Source organism: Sarcophilus harrisii, chromosome 2, assembly GCF_902635505.1.
Source record: "Sarcophilus harrisii chromosome 2, mSarHar1.11, whole genome shotgun sequence".
Taxonomy (NCBI): Eukaryota; Metazoa; Chordata; class Mammalia; order Dasyuromorphia; family Dasyuridae; genus Sarcophilus; species Sarcophilus harrisii.
The window spans coordinates 205712711-205732484 of NC_045427.1; the positions used below are offsets into that span (position 1 = coordinate 205712711).

Below are 19774 nucleotides of genomic sequence, written 5' to 3' on the forward strand. Positions count from 1 at the left end.
TACAAAAATAAAATATTGATTGTTTTTCATTTTGAAATGGAAGTTTTGCCCCATAATATCATCTAAGATGGGTTTCTTCCTTCCAAAACTCCAGAGAATCCCTAAAGTAGTATTTGTCTAAGACTGCTTTTTCTATTCTACCTACCTACAAAAAAAGACCCAAGGATTAGCTCGAGTTTATCCAGGTAGATAATTGCAAATGCATTTCAAATTGATTGATAAATCTATAGATAAATTTCCAACTTTTCATTATTTTCTCTCCTCCTTGTCCTTGGAGAACTTGGATAACAGAAGATATAATTGCTCTAATTAGCTCATAAGATTTAAGGCAGAATTAACTAATTAGCTGGGAAGATATGATGGAAAGCATGAAGTGACAGGGATAGGACCTTGGACAATATCATTGAACTGGCTGAATTATAGGTTATGGTTTTCTGTTTGTCAGATGACCACTAAATTAATGTAAATTATTTTATATGCTGCCTACATGGGATGTAAGCCTATAAGAGATTTGGAACAGATGTAGTCATAACATGTTATCAATACATGGAAAGGTCCCTTAAAAGGACTAGTTCAAACTGTAAGATGAGTTGTCAGTCCATGATAATGTAGTCTCCCAAGAGGGACAATAGTGTCACTACTTGCAACTATAGTCTTTTATAGTAAGAAGTTAATGTTATGTCTGATTCAGACTATAACTTTATACAAGGAGGAGATAATATGCTAATTTCAGACTGTAGTGTTTGAAGAAAATAAAAGGATGTGTCTATTCACATCTTTCACCTTCTAAACAGAATGTAGTAATACATGCCCATTTCAGGCTGGAGTATCTTTACTTCTATTATTTTAGTTAGGGAATGTTAGAAAAAGATCATTTCCCTTTTTCAATTCTTTTAATATCTCTGCATTGTAGCCATATATGTACATCCACAGTGGCAATGCTACCCAGACCTAGCTCTGAACTTAGATTATTTAGAAATGGAGTTAAGTTCAAATCTTAGTTATATTATTTACTATCTGTATAAACTTGGAAAATCACTTTATCTCTCTTGACCCCAGTTTCTTAATCTGATAAATGAAGGGATTGGGCTAGGTGAGCTCTAAGGTGCAATTCTATTTGAAATCCTATATTATATCTGTATTCAATGATTTTGAAAATATTGGTATATAGAATTGGGACTTAGTTCTCCTAGGGTAACTACACATTTCAAGGGATATCCAACAGTGGAGAAAGCTCTGCATGAGGTTCCCTGTAGGAAACACAACCAATGAAATGACCACACTCATTTCTTTCTTGCCAGGATAAAAGTACCCCTTTGCTTGTGGAAAAGTGAATTACACTGAAGCTCAAGTATCCACAGGAGTTTTTGGTTTATATCCATATTTCAACAGGGAAACTTTATAACAAGAAATTGGTGAAAGTCTTAGCAGATACAAAATTTTGCAAAAGAATTGCCATTGTTGCTTCATGATATCTGCCACATCTGTTTGATATTGGTACATTTTCCAAAATTCACTGCCAAAAGAAGATGCCAGCAGCCTTGAAAGCCATTTCCAACACACCTCTTCCTTTGAATATGGAATTAAAACCTAAAATTTCTGTGGAAATGTACAAGTCTAGGGGTAACTGCTGTGAGAAATGGATCAATTGATGTTAAAATAGTCCTTTGCTTTGTTTCATCAGGTGTTGCTGCTCACATTTGCAGAGGATTTGGAATGCATCCCTGGATTTAAGCAAAAGACATTCCGCATTGAACAGCCAGCTGAATTCTTTGAGGACCAGTTGATTCTAAACTGTAAGAAATATCGAATGAAAAATCTGTTACATTCTGTCTGTACTCATATCAGAAATTTTCACTTTTAAGGGCCACATTGGATGCATCATTGAAAAATAGTTTTTTTTATTGATGGGGGATGTCTTCTTTGGAGAGAACAACTTGTTTTCTCTGCACATTTTCTAATACTAGGACTTGGCCCCTGTGAAAGAGTTTTGAGTTAGGTCTTTGTCAGGATAGATGGCAAGCAGAGTTGGTAATTGCCCTTATCATAGAAGCTTCATTCATTGGTCTCTTTTCTAGCATTTCATCCTCAGCTGACCTTTCCTGAAGCTATATGACAAGGAGTTGTTCTTTGAAAAGTAAATACAGATAATCTACCTGGGGTAGGATAGAGAGCTAAAGAGTGTAGCCTCTGCCTTCTCATTCATTAGAATTTTTGCCTTTTTCCTGACCTTGGCATTAATGACAGTATCAAAATATAAGTAAAAGAATGTTAGCTAGTGCAAATGTGTGATTTAAGAATTCTGAATCCAAGTTTTTCTAGGTAACCAAGGAATATTCGAAGAGGTTCTATTGAACTTGCTGTGTGGTTTTATTCTTTCTTTAAAAAAAAAAAGTGTATATCTGCATTAGAGACACAGGTCAATAAAAAGCAAAAGTATTGCCTTTCAGAATATCAGCCACTAAAGACAAATTTGAGTTAAATAAAAAAGTACATGGGTTCCATATTTAAAAGCTTTTGATCAAGAGAATACATACTTGTAACTTAAACTGGAGTATAACTACCATGCAACTGGATACATGTTCAAATGGTCATTTCCAATCTGAGTTCTCTTTTTACTTAATGTGAGTAGTAAACTTGATTCAACAGTGAGCTGTTATTCAAACATGGGAGAGTTAATATAGGTATATGATGGAAATGTAAGCTAAGATATAAAGATACTCCAACATATAAGGATACAGTATGTACCTATGTGTGCATCTACATATATTTATATACATATATATGTGTGTGTATATATGTATCTATTAAACCAAAGCAATTAAGGCTTGAATACTGAAATATCTTTTCATTTCTCTTTATTTCTCTCTTTTTCCATATATACAAGAATATCTATATTGCTAACTATCCATCTTTTTATTTAATTGTTATATGTTTGGTCCAGATAAGCAATTTCATCCACAGAGGAAACTCCTGGTACGGAAACTCTAGTAATGCAAATTGTAACTGTGCTGCAACTTTTAGTTTTAGAGATGTCTATGGGCAATAATAAATTAAACAACTTATCCAGAATTATTCTGCCAGGATGTACCCAAAGCAGTTCTTAAACCCAAATCTTCATGAATAAAAGGCCAGGCTTGGCTTTACGCTGTCAGCCTGATGCTCACCATGATGATGGAGGAAGGATTTTGATAATTAAAGCCAATAATGGAAAAATGTAGAACATACCTAACAACTAGATATCTGTGAGTGATTATGATGATTTGGCCACTGGAGAAATTTCTTTGGCTAGATAGGTCAAGAAGCTCTCATTGTTTTTTACTCCTACATTCATCAGAATCAATATTCCAAATGGCATCTGTTCATAGATAGCCATTCTGCTGACTGTTCTGGGTTTTTAGCTATTATCCCAAATCACATCTATGTTAACATACTTTGAAATGTGAGGCCCACCATGAGTATGCAAATTAGGAGTGTTGATATGCAAAGCAGGTCCCTAACTGTGATTGCCTTTGTAATCTTCTCTACACCAAATAGCTTTTAATTCTCTACTGAGAAACAGGAAACAATCCGACTTCAGGGGGATCTTTTTAATTTAAACTAGACCATACTGTACATTCCAATATCAAAGTTTTTTTTTCTCTAGTAATTAAGTGGGTTATGGTTGTTGGTTCTGTGTAGGCTAGTTAACGCTAAATGGAACTATGCTAATTATCAATGTAGCACATTCAGGAGAAGGAAGTGAGACATTTAAAATTGTATATTTGCATGTGTGTTGGGTCAGCAAAATGAGACTTGGCCCATTCAGCAAATCTAGAAATTACTTCAGAGAAACTGTACTTAGCACTGAAGAAACACATGCATAGAGAGAGTATCTTTGCCATTAGAATGACAACAGCAAAAAAAAAAAAAAAAAAAAAAAAAAAAAGAGATATATAGGGTATGTGCTTTCTGTGGTCTGAATCATTGTTTATTTTTTCCAGAGCTCTGGGCATATTTTCATGAGTCAAGAAATATTAGTGGGGACAGTGTCAACTGAGTTAATGTTGTGAATAGTCTGAAGGTAGTACAGAATTGGACAAACTCTAGCACAGAGAACTCCAGACATGGTTAAACGCTTTAAGACTGTAAGAGTTAGGTAGAGGTGGCTCCCTCTTATCAGTAACAACAACAAAAGCCTTAAAAAAAAATAAGAAATAGCCTGCTTCACTATTTGTGGAAAAATTTCTTTTTGTGAGCCAATCAAAACATATATATATATATATATATATATATATATACATAAATATAAATTTATGTATGTGTATATAGACATGATTTGGTTGACTCGTACATACATCTATATATTTATGAATTTAAATAATATAATTGTCTAATATAAAAATAAACATGTGTGTGTATGTGTACACATTTATAATCTCTGAAACACAATACTCAGAAAGGATTATAAATTGTAAGGGCTTCTTTAAAATAGTAGCAGTGTAAAAAGAACATCAAATGTTTAGATGAAAGCAAACCATAATCATGGCATTAGACTATACTTTCCATAGAGCCTGATGTTTCACATCATTTATGAAAAAACATTAATTTTGCATATCAATCAATGTTTTAGTACTTTTTAAATACCACCTATATATTAGATACAAATGATTAAAAATATTAATAAATGAACAAACAAATGGTACTTGACCTTATGAAACTTATATTTTATTTGGAGATGACAACATGTGTATAGGGAAGTCTATATAAAACATATGCTAGATAAATAAAAACAAGATTCTTTTTTTATATAGGGAGGGAATTGTGTTGTTCAAGACATACTCTCTTCAGGGGTCCTCAAACTTTTTAAATAGAGGGCCAGTTCACTATCCCTCAGACTGTTGGAGGGCCAGACTATAGTAGAAACAAAAACTTTGTTTTGTGAGCCTTTAAATAAAGAAACTTCACAGCCCTGGGTGAGGGGGATAATCGTCCTCAGCTGCCACATCTGGTCCACGGGCCATAGTTTGAGGACCCCTTCATGAATAGAGAAGTATTAGATCAAATATCTTGAAAGAATTAGTGTCTATGTTTTAATCCTATATTATGCTCTTGACTTGGTCATATCCTATTCTGTGACTGTTGGATGCTATGACAATGTTTTAGAACCATGAAATCCCAAGACCCCAGGAAGGTTTTATGATATACAAAATAATAAAGAACAAAGCAATAGGTCAATTGCCATCTCTTTTCCTGCTAGTTCTCAACTGAGGTTAGAAAGTATAATGTGGAGTGGTAAGGGTTGGAGCCAAGATGGCAGAAAAAGGCAGAGACTCCCCTAAGTTTTCCTACAAACACCTCCCAACACCTTTAAATAAAGCAATGAAACAATTCCTGGAGCAGTAGAACCCACTTAAGGACCAGGTGAATTAATTTTCCAGTCAAAGACAACTCAGAATATCAGCAAGGAAGGTGTGTCACACCTGGTTGAGAGTGGAACACAGTCCAATGCAGAATATGTCAGCCTAGTCAGCATAGGCTGGATCCAGCAAACCAGGAACAGGTCTTGGGAATTAATAAATCAACAGTGTCAGTGGTGCTTCCAGAACTTTTAGCCCTCAGAGGGGGTCAAACAACTGCTCAGAAGAGATTACAGGGGTCTTTTTGCTAGCACTTGGGAAGGACTACATTCCTTTGCCCATATTCAGATCTGGGCATCAGTATTGGGTGGCAGGATGAGGAGGAGAAATAATACAGCAGAGCTTATTGCCACAATATAACAGGAACCTTCCTCACACTTCTGAGACAGAAAAGAAAGCTTGTGGTCTCATGCAAACTAGAGCACAGGTCAGGAGAAAACCTCTCTTTAGATCATAATACTTTGGAAGAACTGAAAACTCACAGGTCCTTAAACATATATTTGAAAATGCTGCAAAAAATTCTTGAAGCTTGAGACAGTGCTTCCTCCACCTTCAAAGCATAGATTTACTTTAACAGAGTGTTAAAAGAAAAGAACTAGGCTAAGAAAATGAGCACACAACAAATACAACAAAAACTGACCATAGAAAGTTATATATATATATTCATATATATATATATATATATATATATATATATATATATATATATATACATACACATATGTGGATAGTAACCCCAAGAAAACTATGAATTGGTTTCAGCATTTGGAAACGCTCAAAAGGATTTTGAGTAAGAGAGGTAGAAGTAAAACAGGAAGAGAAATGAAAGTGATACAAGAAAATCATGAAAAAAATGAGTTGACAACTTGGTAAAGGAGATACAAACAAAAAAAATGAAGAAAACAATTTAAAAAAATAGATTAGGCCAAATGGTAAAGGAAGTACACAAGCCAAATGAGGAGAAGAATGTTTTAATAAGCAGAACTGGTCAAATGGGGAAAAATGCATAAAAATTCACTGAAGGAAAAAAATTCTTTAAAAAGAATTGATGAAATAGAAAATTTGACCTGAAGAAAATAATTCCTTAAAAATTAGAATTAAGCAAATGGAAACTAATGATTTCATGAGAAATTAAGAAACAATAAAATATAACCAAATGTATGAAAAAAAGAAGACTGTGAAATATCTCATTGGAAAAACAACTAACCTTGAAAATAGATTCAGGAAAGATAATTTAAGAATTATTGAACTATATAAAAACCATGATCAAAAATAAAAAAAAGGTCCTAGACATCATCTTTCAAGAAGTTGCCAAGGATAACTTCCCTTGTATTCTAGAAACAGAGGATAATATAGAAATTAAAAGAATCCACTGATCCCTTCTAAAGGAAATCCCAAAGTGAAAATTCCCAGAAATATTATAGCTAAATTCTGGCACTCCCGGGTCAATGAGAAAATATTGCAGCAGACTGAAAGAAACATTTCAAATATTGTGGATCCACAGACAAAAAGATTTAGCAGCTTCTACACTAAAGAATCAGAGGATTTTGGATATGATAATATGAGGGGCATTATTCTGTGAATATTAAGTATAATCCTTAAATTAAATGAAATTAAGTATAATCTTGGAACAAGAAAATGTAAATTCAATGAAATAAAGAACTTTCAAGCATTCTTGATGAAAAGAGCAGAGCTGAATAGAAAATGGCTAAATTGTTTGTATTCTTACACAGGAAGATACTTGTAATTCCTCAATCTTATAATGGTTAGAAAATATAGAAAGAGCACAGGGATGAGTTGAATATAAAAGGATGAGATGTAAAAAAAATAAAGTTAAAAGAGGAGAAAGAAGAATTCACTGGGAGAAAGGGAAAGGGAGACTAGAATGAGTAAATAATCACATAAAAGAGGCAAGAAAGAACTTTTACAATGCTGGGGAAGAGCAGGGAGATAAGAAGAATGGATGAATCTTATTCTCATCAAAATTGAATCAAAGTAGTAATAACATGCACACTCAATTGGGCATAGAATGTGTCTTATCCTATAGAAAAGGAGTGGAGCAGATAAAAGAAGGGAGTGATAGAAGGGAAAATACATTTGAGAATGGATATTCAGAAGCAAAACTCTTTTGAGAAGGGAGAGAGAAAACAGAATAAATGAGGGGTATTGAATAAAATGGAGGAAAATACAGTTGGCAGTAGTAACTCTGAAAACTTTTAGCATGCTTAATGCTTCATTTTTCAAGCATAGAGAGAAAGGAGTCGTGTGCAAAATCAAAAGCCATTCTCCAATTGATAAATGATCAAAAGATATGAAAAGTTTTTAGATAAAATAATCAAAGCTATGGAAAATATAGAAAAATGTCATATGGTCATATGGAAAAATGTTCTAATTCACTATCAGAGAAGTGAAAATTAAAACAATTCTGAGGTACCACCATGTACCTATTAGATCGGCTAATAGGACAGAAAAGGAAAATGGCAAATATTGCATGTGAGAAAAACAAGACATTAATATGTGGTTAGTAGAGTTGTGAACTGATTCAACCATTCTGTAGAGCAATTTTGAACTTTGCCCAAAGGGCCAGAATATCTTTGACCTAGCAATACCACTGCTAGTTCTGTATCCCCAAAAAGACTAAAAAAACAAAAAAGAAAAGGACATATACATACAAAAATATTTATAGCAGCTCTTCTCTGGTGACAAAGAATTGGAAATTGAGAGGATGTCCTTCATTTGAAGAATGATTAAACAAATTGCAATATGTTTTGAAGTTGGAATACTGTTGTGATATAAGAAGTGAAGAGCAGGATAATCTCAGAAAAAGCCGGAAATACTTCCATGAGCTAATGCAAAGTGAAATGTACTGTGTACAAAGTAGTGACAATGTTTTAAGATGATCAGCTGTGAATAACATAGTTGTTATCAGCAATATAATGATTCAAGACAACTCTGAAGTCCTTATGATAAAAATGCTATCATTCCCAAAGAAAAAACTAGTGATATTTGAATATGTATTGAAATATACTTTAAAAATTTTTTTATTTTTTTCAAGATGCTTTTTCTTGATTTGTTTTCTTTCACAACATGACTAATACAGAAATATTTTGCATGGCTATGCATGTATGAACTATATTTAATTGCTTGCCTTCTCAATGGGGGTAGGAGACTGGAAAGAGTGAGGAGGTAATTTGTAACTTAAAGTTTAAAAATGAATGTTAAAATTAATTTTCCATGTAACTGGGGTAAAAATAAAATATTAAATATATTCTAAAAATAATCACTTTTTTAAAAAGTGTAACATTATCTGAATTAACATAGTAAGTTATGATATTGTGCCCCTAGTTTGACTTTTATATATTTTCTTATTCAGATTTAAGGTGAATGAAGCTGATGAGATTTAGATTTAGGAAACCAAAATGAGATTAGGGTTTCTGGTTGTCAGGAAGTTAAATAATAAGGTCTAGTGGCAGATTCACGGTTCAGGGAACCAAATGAAGAGGTTTGGCTCCCCTGCAACCCCTTGGGATTCGGCACAAGGGTAGGGAGTTTTGGGGAACCCCCTCCTGGCGGCGCAGAGGTTCTCTGTAAAGGAATTTACAAATCCGAAAACCTAGATTGATAAAAGAGGTTTATTATGGGGATTGGAACTAAGGTTAGAAATCCTGACAGAGGCGCATAATGTCTGGTTAGGAAATAGGTGAGGATAAAGAGAGGATGACACTGGAAAGAGTATTCCAGTGGACAGAGGCCCTTGACATCACAAGAATGGAGCTGGCATGTTTGGAACCTCTGCAAAGAGAGGCTTTTAGTTTGGCTCTTTTATAATGGGAGCTTTGGCTACAAGGTGAAGGGGGCTTGTGGGTGGAGTCCCAAGTTGGTTCCTAGTTGGGTTTCAGCTTGAGCTAGAATTTGAATTGAATTCAATGAGTTTCAGGATTGAGCCAACCCCACCCAGATAACAAGGGTGAAACTGTCCCTTGGGGCAGGGTCCTTTATTGAGGCAGAGCTGAAGGAGATTATCTTTTTCAAGGATTTTCAGAGTTTCGGGGTCCCTTCTTTAAAGCCTATTGCTTCCCATTGCTTCCCATTCTTTATGTTCACAGGCAATAATAGTTCTTTTCATCATTTTTTATTTTCCTCCTCAAATCTTATTGACTCATCTTTTCAACTTGTTACAGTCCCCTCTACATTTTTATTTGCCTAATATCATATTCAATGTTCACTTCTATGCATCTTTTCTTTAGTTCCATCTAAAACCCCCTTTTTTTCCACATCCAAATAACTCTTTATTCTATTCTCTCTACTATAGCATTTGATTTTGTCTTTAAAAGTCCATTTTGCCAACAACATATGAGGATCAAAATTCAGCATCAGACTTTGCTTCTGATATGTCCAAGGGAATTCTTTCATTCTATCTTTAGCAGTCTGTTTTAGGGTCCTAACTGTCTGTAACTCAAGGAGAAAAAAAAACCTTTTCATCTCCATATGGAAAGTGAATTGAAGAATTTCAATTTTGTTTTCATTTTCACAGTGAAAAGTGTGTTAAATAAGATGAAATGATAATTTGAATTAGGACCATAGGAGAGATTAATCAGACACTCACCTGATTCCTGATGGTTAGAGATTTTGGTAAAATTTAAAGAGGATACAGTTTATTGATTTGCTGCCTCTTATCATCTACCCTATGGTCTGGTAACTGGCAAATTACTGAGCCACCTCAGTGCAGTTTACCTGATTATCATAACAACAGTCTCTCATACTGAATCTCAACAATTCAGTAATCTTTGTGGTATTCTCTCTCAAGTACAGTGCTGGCATAGAATTGGTGCTTAATAAACAATTACTAACTGATTGGTACCTCTGCCTTCAAACACTGGTCTATCCAATTTCTGTCTATCCTTCTAGACTATGAATCTTTTTTTCTTTTGGAAGAAAACAACTAGTTCATATGAATCATTGATTTCTAATGTACTCATTTTGTTCTTGGATTTATTGTTGATTTTTAAAAGGATTTGTTCATTTGCTTTCTTTTTCTTGTGAAACATGTATAGTTTTTAATATCTGTCATTCACTCTCACATCAAGGAAAAAGAACCTCAATTTGAGAAAAAAGAAGTATTATTAGAATGGGTGTGAGTAACTGATGGAAGAGAGATTGCTATGAGCTGCAGCTAACTTGGGATAATCAGGGAATGATATTCCCATTCATATTCAAGAAGTGAGTCTTTTGGTTTTTGACATGTACTGCTTTGGACATGAGCTCTGGAAAGAGGGAAGGAAAGAGTATTTCCACTGTGGTGTTCATTCGCATTCTATTAATAGCCAAGTTCATTTTTGCTTTGTAGTTCAGCATAGCATCTTTTCATTATTATATTGAGACCCTGCCAGTTTGTCTTTGACCTTCCATTACTCCCTTTCAGTAATCCTCTTGCATGATCTTTCAGTAAGCCCCTGGAGTGATCCTAGTTTCCATGAGGACACTCTTCAGCTGTGTCACTATGACACCACCCTCACCATAGGTAGGTCATATCTGACCATTCAATTAATCACATTAATCATGTTTGTACTTAACATACATGAGCCATGACTTTTGAGGGTATTTTTAATTGACTATAAATCAAATCATGAATCTGAAAAATGAAGGCAATTAATGAAAAGGCAATAGGTGCTGCGGCCTGCATGATAACCAAGAAGAAAAAAAAAAAAAAACAAAACACTTTGCCAGTGAATTAAATGTCCAAACAAAGGCCCTTTTGACCCTTTTGAAAAGATTTAATTTGGATGCTAATGAATAGATGACCCTTCCTGTCTGGGAGGTGAGAGAATTCATGTTTCTAGGTTCAGAATTTCTAGGGATTGGGGCTTCACATCCAGGTACTTGCCTTGTGTATTCATTTCTCTTTTTAAAAAGGGGAAGTAAGTTCTTTTCCACTTTCTAGTCTTTATTAACCAGTTTGCTTTTTGATCAAATGAAAGAGATTAATCAACTTAATTATTGGGATAATTTAAAGTTGACTTTGCTGTGGCATCAAAAGGACTGAATTTAGTTTTCTACATTTAAGTTTTGTGTTTCTTCTTATTCAGAGATGAGCAAGAAATGTCTATCCATTGAGACCCTCATGGTCCTACCCTATACAGTGACTGAGAACACAGATATCTTGAACTGAAATAAAGTTAGATCTAAATAATTGAAGTGATATTTATTTTTTATGGGTAGGTAAAGTCAATATAATTTAAAAGTGACAATTTTATCTAAACTATTGTATTTATATAATTCCATTCCAATTATATCACTAAAAAAATCTTACTGAGTTGGAAGAAATAATAACAAAGTTTAATTAGAAGACCAAAAGGTAAATAATTCCAAAGAAACAACTAGGAAAAAAAATTAAGAAAGCAGATATGGTAATTTCAGACCTTCAACCATATTATAAATATATTTCCTCCCTTGTAGTAATTTCTCAGTTCCCCACCTTCTATATTCCTACCCCATCAAGTACCAACCAACAAAGCTGAAGTTAGGTAGAATAATTATGCAGGGAATTTTCTCTTCATTTATTGTCCATTAGTCCCAGTAGTCCTTCATAAAAATATATATTTATGATTACCTATTGATAAATCAGTTCCTATATTTATGAGGGATCCAATAAGCTTAACACTAAAATACATGCTATGAAATAAGGACAGTTTTTGCTCTAAGTAACATAAAACTAATAGCTGTAGACAGATTCATAATATAGTACAACAAACATTTATCAAGAACTTGCTATGAATAGAAGGCTATGTTGGATGTTGGGGATAAAAAGTTGTACCTAGACAGAATACTTGTTTTTAAGATGTTTATGAGCTTATATGAGAGGAAAGATATGTGTTCAAATAAAAATAATATAAATTAGAAAACAGCTGCCAAAAAGCAAAGATTATGAGAGACTTGAGGGCAAAAAGTTAAATTATAATTTGTCATTAGGTTTGGAAATAAACACATATTTATCACGAAGGGGGAAGGGATAATAAAAAGGCAGAAATCCAAAACTTCTGGGAAAGCTTCCAGGGAAAGGTTAATATCAAGTAGGATTTTGGTTCTATCGAAGAGACAATACCATGTACCAGGATCCCCTTTAGGAAAACAGGAAAATACATACCCTTTGATCCAGCAGTGTTACTACTGGGATTATATCCCAAAGAGATTATAAAGAAGGGAAAGGGACCTGTATGTGCACGAATGTTTGTGGCAGCCCTTTTTATAGTGGCTAGAAACTGGAAACTGAGTGGATGCCCATCAGTTGGAGAATGGCTGAATAAATTGTGGTATATGAATATTATGGAATATTATTGCTCTGTAAGAAATGACCAACAGGATGATTTCAGAAAGGCCTGGAGAGACTTACATGAACTGATGCTGAGTGAAATGAGCAGGACCAGGAGATCATTATATACTTCAACAACAATACTATATGATGACCAGTTCTGATGGACCAGGCCATCCTCAGCAACGAGATCAACCAAATGATTTCCAGTGGAGCAGTAATGAACTGAACCAGCTATGCCCAGAGAAAGAACTCTGGGAGATGACTAAAAACCATTACATTGAATTCCCAATCCCTATATTTATGCCCACATGCATTTTTGATTTCCTTCACAAGCTAATTGTACAATATTTCAGAGTCTGATTCTTTTTGTACAGCAAAATAACGTTTTGGTCATGTATACTTATTGTGTATCTAATTTATATTTTAATGTACTTAACATATACTGGTCATCCTGCCATCTGGGGGAGGGGGTGGGAGGTAAGAGGTGAAAAAATGGAACAAGAGGTTTGGCAATTGTTAATGCTGTAAAGTTACCCATGCATATATCCTGTAAATAAAAGGCTATTAAATAAAAAAATAAAAATAAAAAAAAAGGAAAATGGAAAATAAAGTTCCTAACATGCAAAGATGGTCATATCCAAGGAATCTGGGAAGTACCTTTTTGCACTGAGAGAAATTCTACTGCCTTTGACTCTTCATTCAAGATACTTTTGCCATTGTTACATTGTCTACTAGTTACTTTCTGGAATCCAGTGTTGGGTTATAGAGTGCTTCATTTCTTATCATAAAGGTCACACATCTTGACCTTCATAGAGTTGAAAGGGACCTCAAAGCTATCCCTAATTTTTATATATGAATATACATATATGTATGTGTGTGCATATACATATCATACACATATATGTACATACATTTATATATATATGTATATGAAATGGGAAAAAAACTCCATAGAGGTAATGTTATTTGCACATAAAGGTAGTAACAGATGTAATATCTTAACTCAAGTCCTGTGACTAAAGAAGCAAAGCTCTATATCCCAATATGGTAATCTTCTGTGATTCTTCACAGCTATACCTGAAGCTACACCAGATACCTTCATTAAGTGCAAGCAACTCCAATCTATGTTACATGTAAAAGGTAATGTTGTTTAGATGGCATTTAAGATTTAATTTAACTCTAAATCTTATTAGCTATGAGTCAAAGAACAATTGGATAGCATGACTCAAATTGGGTTGGATGTTAGAAATAGAGTGGAAAGCAATCACAAATGAATTTGGACCGAAAGTGATGTTAAATTCTGCCACTGATGATTATTGACTTATAAAATCTGGGCTGAATCCCTTAGTTTCCACATATGTCAAATGAATAGATTAGACTAGATTAGGAGTCAGAAAACTGCAGCACATGAGTCAAAGCCAGTCCAAAGTCTATTTTTATATGGTGAGTTGAGAATGGTTCTTAAATTTCAAAACACAATAAAATTTTATTTTAAAATATTAAAAAGATATTCTTAGCTTCCTGGCTGTATTCAGGTAGTGAGCTAGATTTATCCCAAGGTCTATTGTTGCTGACCCCTGGACTAGGTTCTCTGTAGTTCTATTGATGTAAGTTGGCATATAAACTTATCTAGTAAAGTATCTGAAACCATTTTTAATGTTTTGTTTTTCATTCAGAGAGCATTTGAATATCTCCTTTGTACTTATATTTGAACCTGTTTTGGGGTTTTTCTAAGATATATCAAATAACTCATAAGTTGGTAAATTCCAAAAGGGCAAAAACTATAATATACTTATAATGATAATTATAATAATTACTAGCATTTATATAATGCTTACTATTTAAGACACTATGCTAAGAATTGTAAAAATATCTTTTTTCATAACAACCCTGGAAGGTAGGTGTTACTAATATCCCAATTTTAGAGAAAAGTGATGCAAACAGAGGTAAAGTGACTTGTTCATGGTGACTTGTCCAGGATTTCATAATCGTTTGAGGCTGTATTTGAATTCAGTTCTTGCCAAACTAGTCTCTGTCTTCTCCTGAAACTTGGAAAGTAGGTCCTATACTTACTATGTGGATGCTTAATAAATTCTTGTTGAATTAAGTTCTTGATAACTTTTTGATACAAGAATAATGTAGGGGAACTTGGTCAAAATAATTTCTGAATAAGACCATTCCTTCAGTTAGTATTCAGGACTATCTGAAGAAGAGAGAGGTAAAAAGATAAAAGTGAAGAGGATGTCAAAAAGTTGCCTAGATGCAGGTGAGGAATATAATGGATGGGCTCTGGATCTGCAGTAAAAATTCAAATTAGACCTCATTCACTATCTGTGGACAATGGGCTTGTCACAACCTCTATCTCCCTCAGTTTCTTCAATTGCAAAATGAGGATAACTGCCTTGACTTCTCCAGTTTATTGCAAAGATCAAATGAGATTTTAGCATGCATAGTGACTGACATATAATGGGCACTTTTTAAACTTCCTTTCCTTCTTCAGGTATAGCTGAGGTGGACAGTAATATGAGAGCCTAAATGAATGTTCAACACTCTCAAACATCTTAAACGATATGACATTGTCTTATAGGAAGTAAGAGCTAAGGAATGCTCCTGGGGAGATTTTGCCTTAGAATCCAGCAGATGATTTTTATTGGGAGTCTAACCTCAGGTGCTGGTTTTCTCTTCAACCACGGAGCCTCTTTACTCAAAGGGTTCTAGATCTGTTCTAAATCTATTTTGTGACTCTTTCTTCAAGGTGACTGAGTATAAAAGAGCGCAAAATATGTATATGAGTTGGAGCCACTTTAAAATATTAAAACCACATCAATCAGCCTCTTTAATAAGTAAGGCATCAACATACAAATTAGGAAGAAATTAAGTATAAATTTAAATAGTTTAAAGAGGCATCAGGATCGTATTATACTGTAACCGATCAAATCTACACACATTTTAATGAACGTGACGCCCTCTGAGTGTCCTTTCTACTCTATTTTCCATGGGGATTGATATGGTAGCAAGAGTAAGAATGTAATACTTGGAAAAGACCCCCTTGGAATGATTCTGAGAACTCAGCTGAACACTAAACGGTAGTTTAGTGTTCATCCCCTCTGTTGGGATGAGGACTAAGCAAGCCATTACTATCAATTAAACAGTCAAAGAGCTTAAGGCCTTAGTGGTATCCATCTAGTAGACCTCAGGGAGTAAGCGACATAGTATTTGCTAAGATTTTAACCCATGCTGACTCTTCTTAAATTATTCAAGATCTTGCAATGAGGGGACTTTGCCTCTATTATCTAGGCGCCTTGCAAGGTCTGTGTATGAACAATATTGCATGTAGAAGTTTTTCTTCCTGAATTGTTCTTTTTTTTTGATGGATGATGTAAAAGAGATTAATGAAGAAATTCCAGTAGTTTAGTGGGATCTCTAGACACTAACACTAATCACCCTAGTAATCTACTAACCATTAGTTCCTGTTCTCTAATCTCTAATCACATAATAGGGAAGTCCCTGTTTCCTACATGGGGCACACAGGTGGCTCAGTGAGTAGAGTGCTGGAGCCAAGAGGATCTACCTTCAAATTCAGCCTGAAATACTTCCTAGCTGTGTGATCCTAGGCAAATCCCTATAAATTCTTCATTTATAAGATGAGCCTGAGAAGGAAATAGCAAACTACCCCATTTTCTTTTTTGTTCTCCTAGAAGTAAATGAACATTCTTTTTTCATTCTATAATTTAACTTGTCTCATCTTATTGCCTCATACATCATTTATGACTATCTCCAATCTCCATACTTTCATCCCCCATACATACTTTTGTCCTCCAACACACACAGTTGTCCCCATACCTAGAAGGCACTCCCTCCTAACATTCGCTTCTTATGATGCCTAATTTCCTCCAGTTCTCAGTAGAAAGACCACTGTTAATTTGAGATCCTTCCTAATCTATACCCTTCTACCCCCACTTAATTTAGTGCTTCCCCTTCAAAAATTCTTTCATTTATTTAGTATATTTATTATTGTTTTAACTTGTATGACATTTACATATTTGAAAGAATACTCATCCAGACAAAGAATTATCTTCTGGATCAACAGCCCACCATAGCAGACGGACAAGAGTCCTCTGGGTGACTTTTCAGCCAGCATTATCGTCTCAAACTGCAGTAGTTTCTTAGGTGATGGCCTCTGAATAATTTGTCAAGCTCCATCTTCTTAGAGTGCCTTCATTCTTACTTGGGAGGAAGTGAATGTGTGAGGGAATGGCATGATATTCACCAAGGTGCCAACCTTTGCAATCATTTGCTTTATACTCAGTGGAAACCAAAGCATACAGCTGACAGCTGTCACTCTTTTGGATAGATAGCTACCTTCCTCACTATGCATGTTAGCTAATTATTATGACCTTCAGAATTATTGTTAATGAAGCCTGATTTTCTTGTTTATATCTATGCATTAAATTAACTCTCCTGGAGATGGGAAGTTTGTAACATTAAGGGATTAATGTTTGAAAAACAGAACCAAGGTTAAACTATGCCTCATAGGAATAGTTTCTGTTATACTTACTTCCCCCTCCCTTTCCTTTTTATTTTTTCTTCTCCTTTTCCTTTTCTTATACTTCCTTTGTTCCTTGGATAGATGAAAAGATAAGAATCTCTGGCAGTATGTATTCAATGACCATTAGATTTGTCTTGTATTATGACCTTGTATTATGACCAATTCTGTGATCCTGTGAGATGACTTTCTTACAAAATGATATATTATAATTGCACAAAAGATGCACAAATAAAATGCTATTGAGATCTGAGATGAGGAAGAATCACTAATGACTAAGGGAGGGTAGGAGGATAATGGACAGTATCATAGATGAGATTACTTTTGAGGTGAGATTTACAGAATGGGCAAAAATTCAACAAACAGGGAAAAGAGGTTGGGGGAAGATGCTCCTAGTAGAGAGAAAATTGTGAACAAAAATATACAGCTTAAATAATCAGGGCAAATAAATATAGGAAGTCAGTGAAATAGTCTGGTTTGTCTATATTTATGATGTGATTTCTTTAATGAGTTCTTTAGTGAGTTCCTTTAGCACTCCTAAATTATAATTCCATATATCAAAATTCATAGCTTTTCATAAATGCATTATTATGTAAGATTCAGTTGTATCCCAGCGACATCATCAACCTGACTTCTGTTAAATATCCTACAAATTCTCCAAAGCATGGCCTTGGCTAAGATATTTTACTTCCTGAAAATTCATTCTGTAAATGGGGATTGTTATTACCTCTCTTTGATGGGAATATTAGAGTAAACAGAATTTTTTTTTATTAAAACTAAGCTGCTGGGAGAAATGGAACATACATTTGTTTTGCAGTTATATGAGGACAAGGTACACACATGTGCACACACACACACAAAATATTCTTTAATAATGTAGATTAGAAGGATAGATGTCATGTAGCCAACTTCCTACCTGCTTCCTAGGAGCTGATTGTTAAAAATATTCAGTATGAGAATTTACATCTTAGAAGTTGGCAAATGCTTCAAATCTGACATTGATTTATTGATTGTCTAGATTGGAGTAATATATAAAATGTTAGTAATAAAAATTAAACTTAAAAAGTGTCCTGTCACACACATTTTTTTCTTCTCGAAGAGTTGATTGTTTAACATTTATTGGAATACTCTTTTGCAGAGTTACAATTACATGTCAGCTGTCACTGACTCCAGTTCTGTGAAGAAAGAGACCTTCAAAAAGTAAATTAGAATCATTTATTTACTTCAGCAATTAAAACAAGAACTCCTTGAGTTAAAAGGTTGTTTTTTTTTTTTTTAATTAGGAGGGTACTTGATCAGCTTCTCCCACTCAGTTTAATTCTTTGGAGGTAAATCCCATCTTTAAATGAGTGAAGTCTGAACTAAGTAGGGAAAGAAGAAGGAATTCCATGCACAAAACTTTCATAGGCATAGATTTGTTGAAATATTTATAACCTGCTCGAAATGAGTGGGATGCTTAAGACCTCCAAATTTATATTAATATTGGAGTGATATTATGACCATTTTTCAGGTTAGAGTGTTGTGATAACTCCTAAGATAACTTCTTAGATTTCTCTGTTTGTGCATGAAAGTCCCATCTAACATGACTTAGAAATACTACCTTCTTTCAGGATGGTTACAGGTATAGAGAAAGCGATTCATCCCTTTTTTCCCTCTCCATATCTACATTTGGAGATCCTTGAGTATGGGAATTTGTAGAGGGCAAAAAGGTATGAGAGCAGAAGATTTATTTAAAATTAACTAACAGGGTTCACATAGACTGTGTAATTTCTGACATCATACTCTTTCTGTCTGATATTCCTATTAGGCAAAGTGGAGAGACCTCAGCTGGTTTTAGGACTAAAAAGAAGCCAGGGACAATTAAGGTTTATAAGACCTTCAGTCATCTGGTTGAATAGTGAGTCTTCTGGGTTTATCCAACTACTAGATGTGTATGCTTCTGATTTGTTCCAATAATCAACTTCTCCATTATTTTAAACAAGTGCCCAAACTATTTTAATCATCTAGCAAATGCAAGGAGAATAGACATGAATTAATCTCCTAAGGGAAGGAATCAAAGGTCTTATAGAAATGATTATTCCATCCCAACCCATCCCCAACTCACACAACGTGGGCTTTTACAAGTGAAATGTTAACTCAGTTTTTATAGGAGAGGAGGGGATTAACATAAAATACACAGAGACCCTAAAAAGAATATAAAGACCTTACTTAGTCAAATGAATAATGCATAAATGTATGTATGCATATATTCTAGCATGCAATATTGATTCATTTACATTTTTCAGAGTAAGGAATAGTACTTTCAATTTAGGCTTCTAAGGAGCATAACTATATCATTTTATTCAAAATAAGAAAAAGTACAAAATTATAGAAAATGAAGGCATTTCAACAGTTAACAGATTTTGGAACTTTTCATTTTTTTATTTTTGTTTTTTGATATTTTTGACTTTGCCATCATGGTTCTGCAGATGAGTATTTAGACCATGAATATTTTGCTAGGATATGATAGTGAATTTT

General features: G+C 34.1%; 1 protein-coding gene across 2 annotated transcripts in view; it reads left to right on the plus strand.

The window, feature by feature from the left end:
- The window catches only part of CDH13 (cadherin 13), a 1300132-nt gene that overhangs the window by 236734 nt on the left and 1043624 nt on the right, over positions 1-19774 (plus strand). For both annotated transcript variants that reach the window (XM_031949184.1, XM_023494633.2), the window contains exon 2: positions 1685-1796. In XM_031949184.1, coding sequence (XP_031805044.1) covers positions 1685-1796 — 112 coding nt within the window. The remainder of the gene's footprint in view (positions 1-1684; positions 1797-19774) is intronic.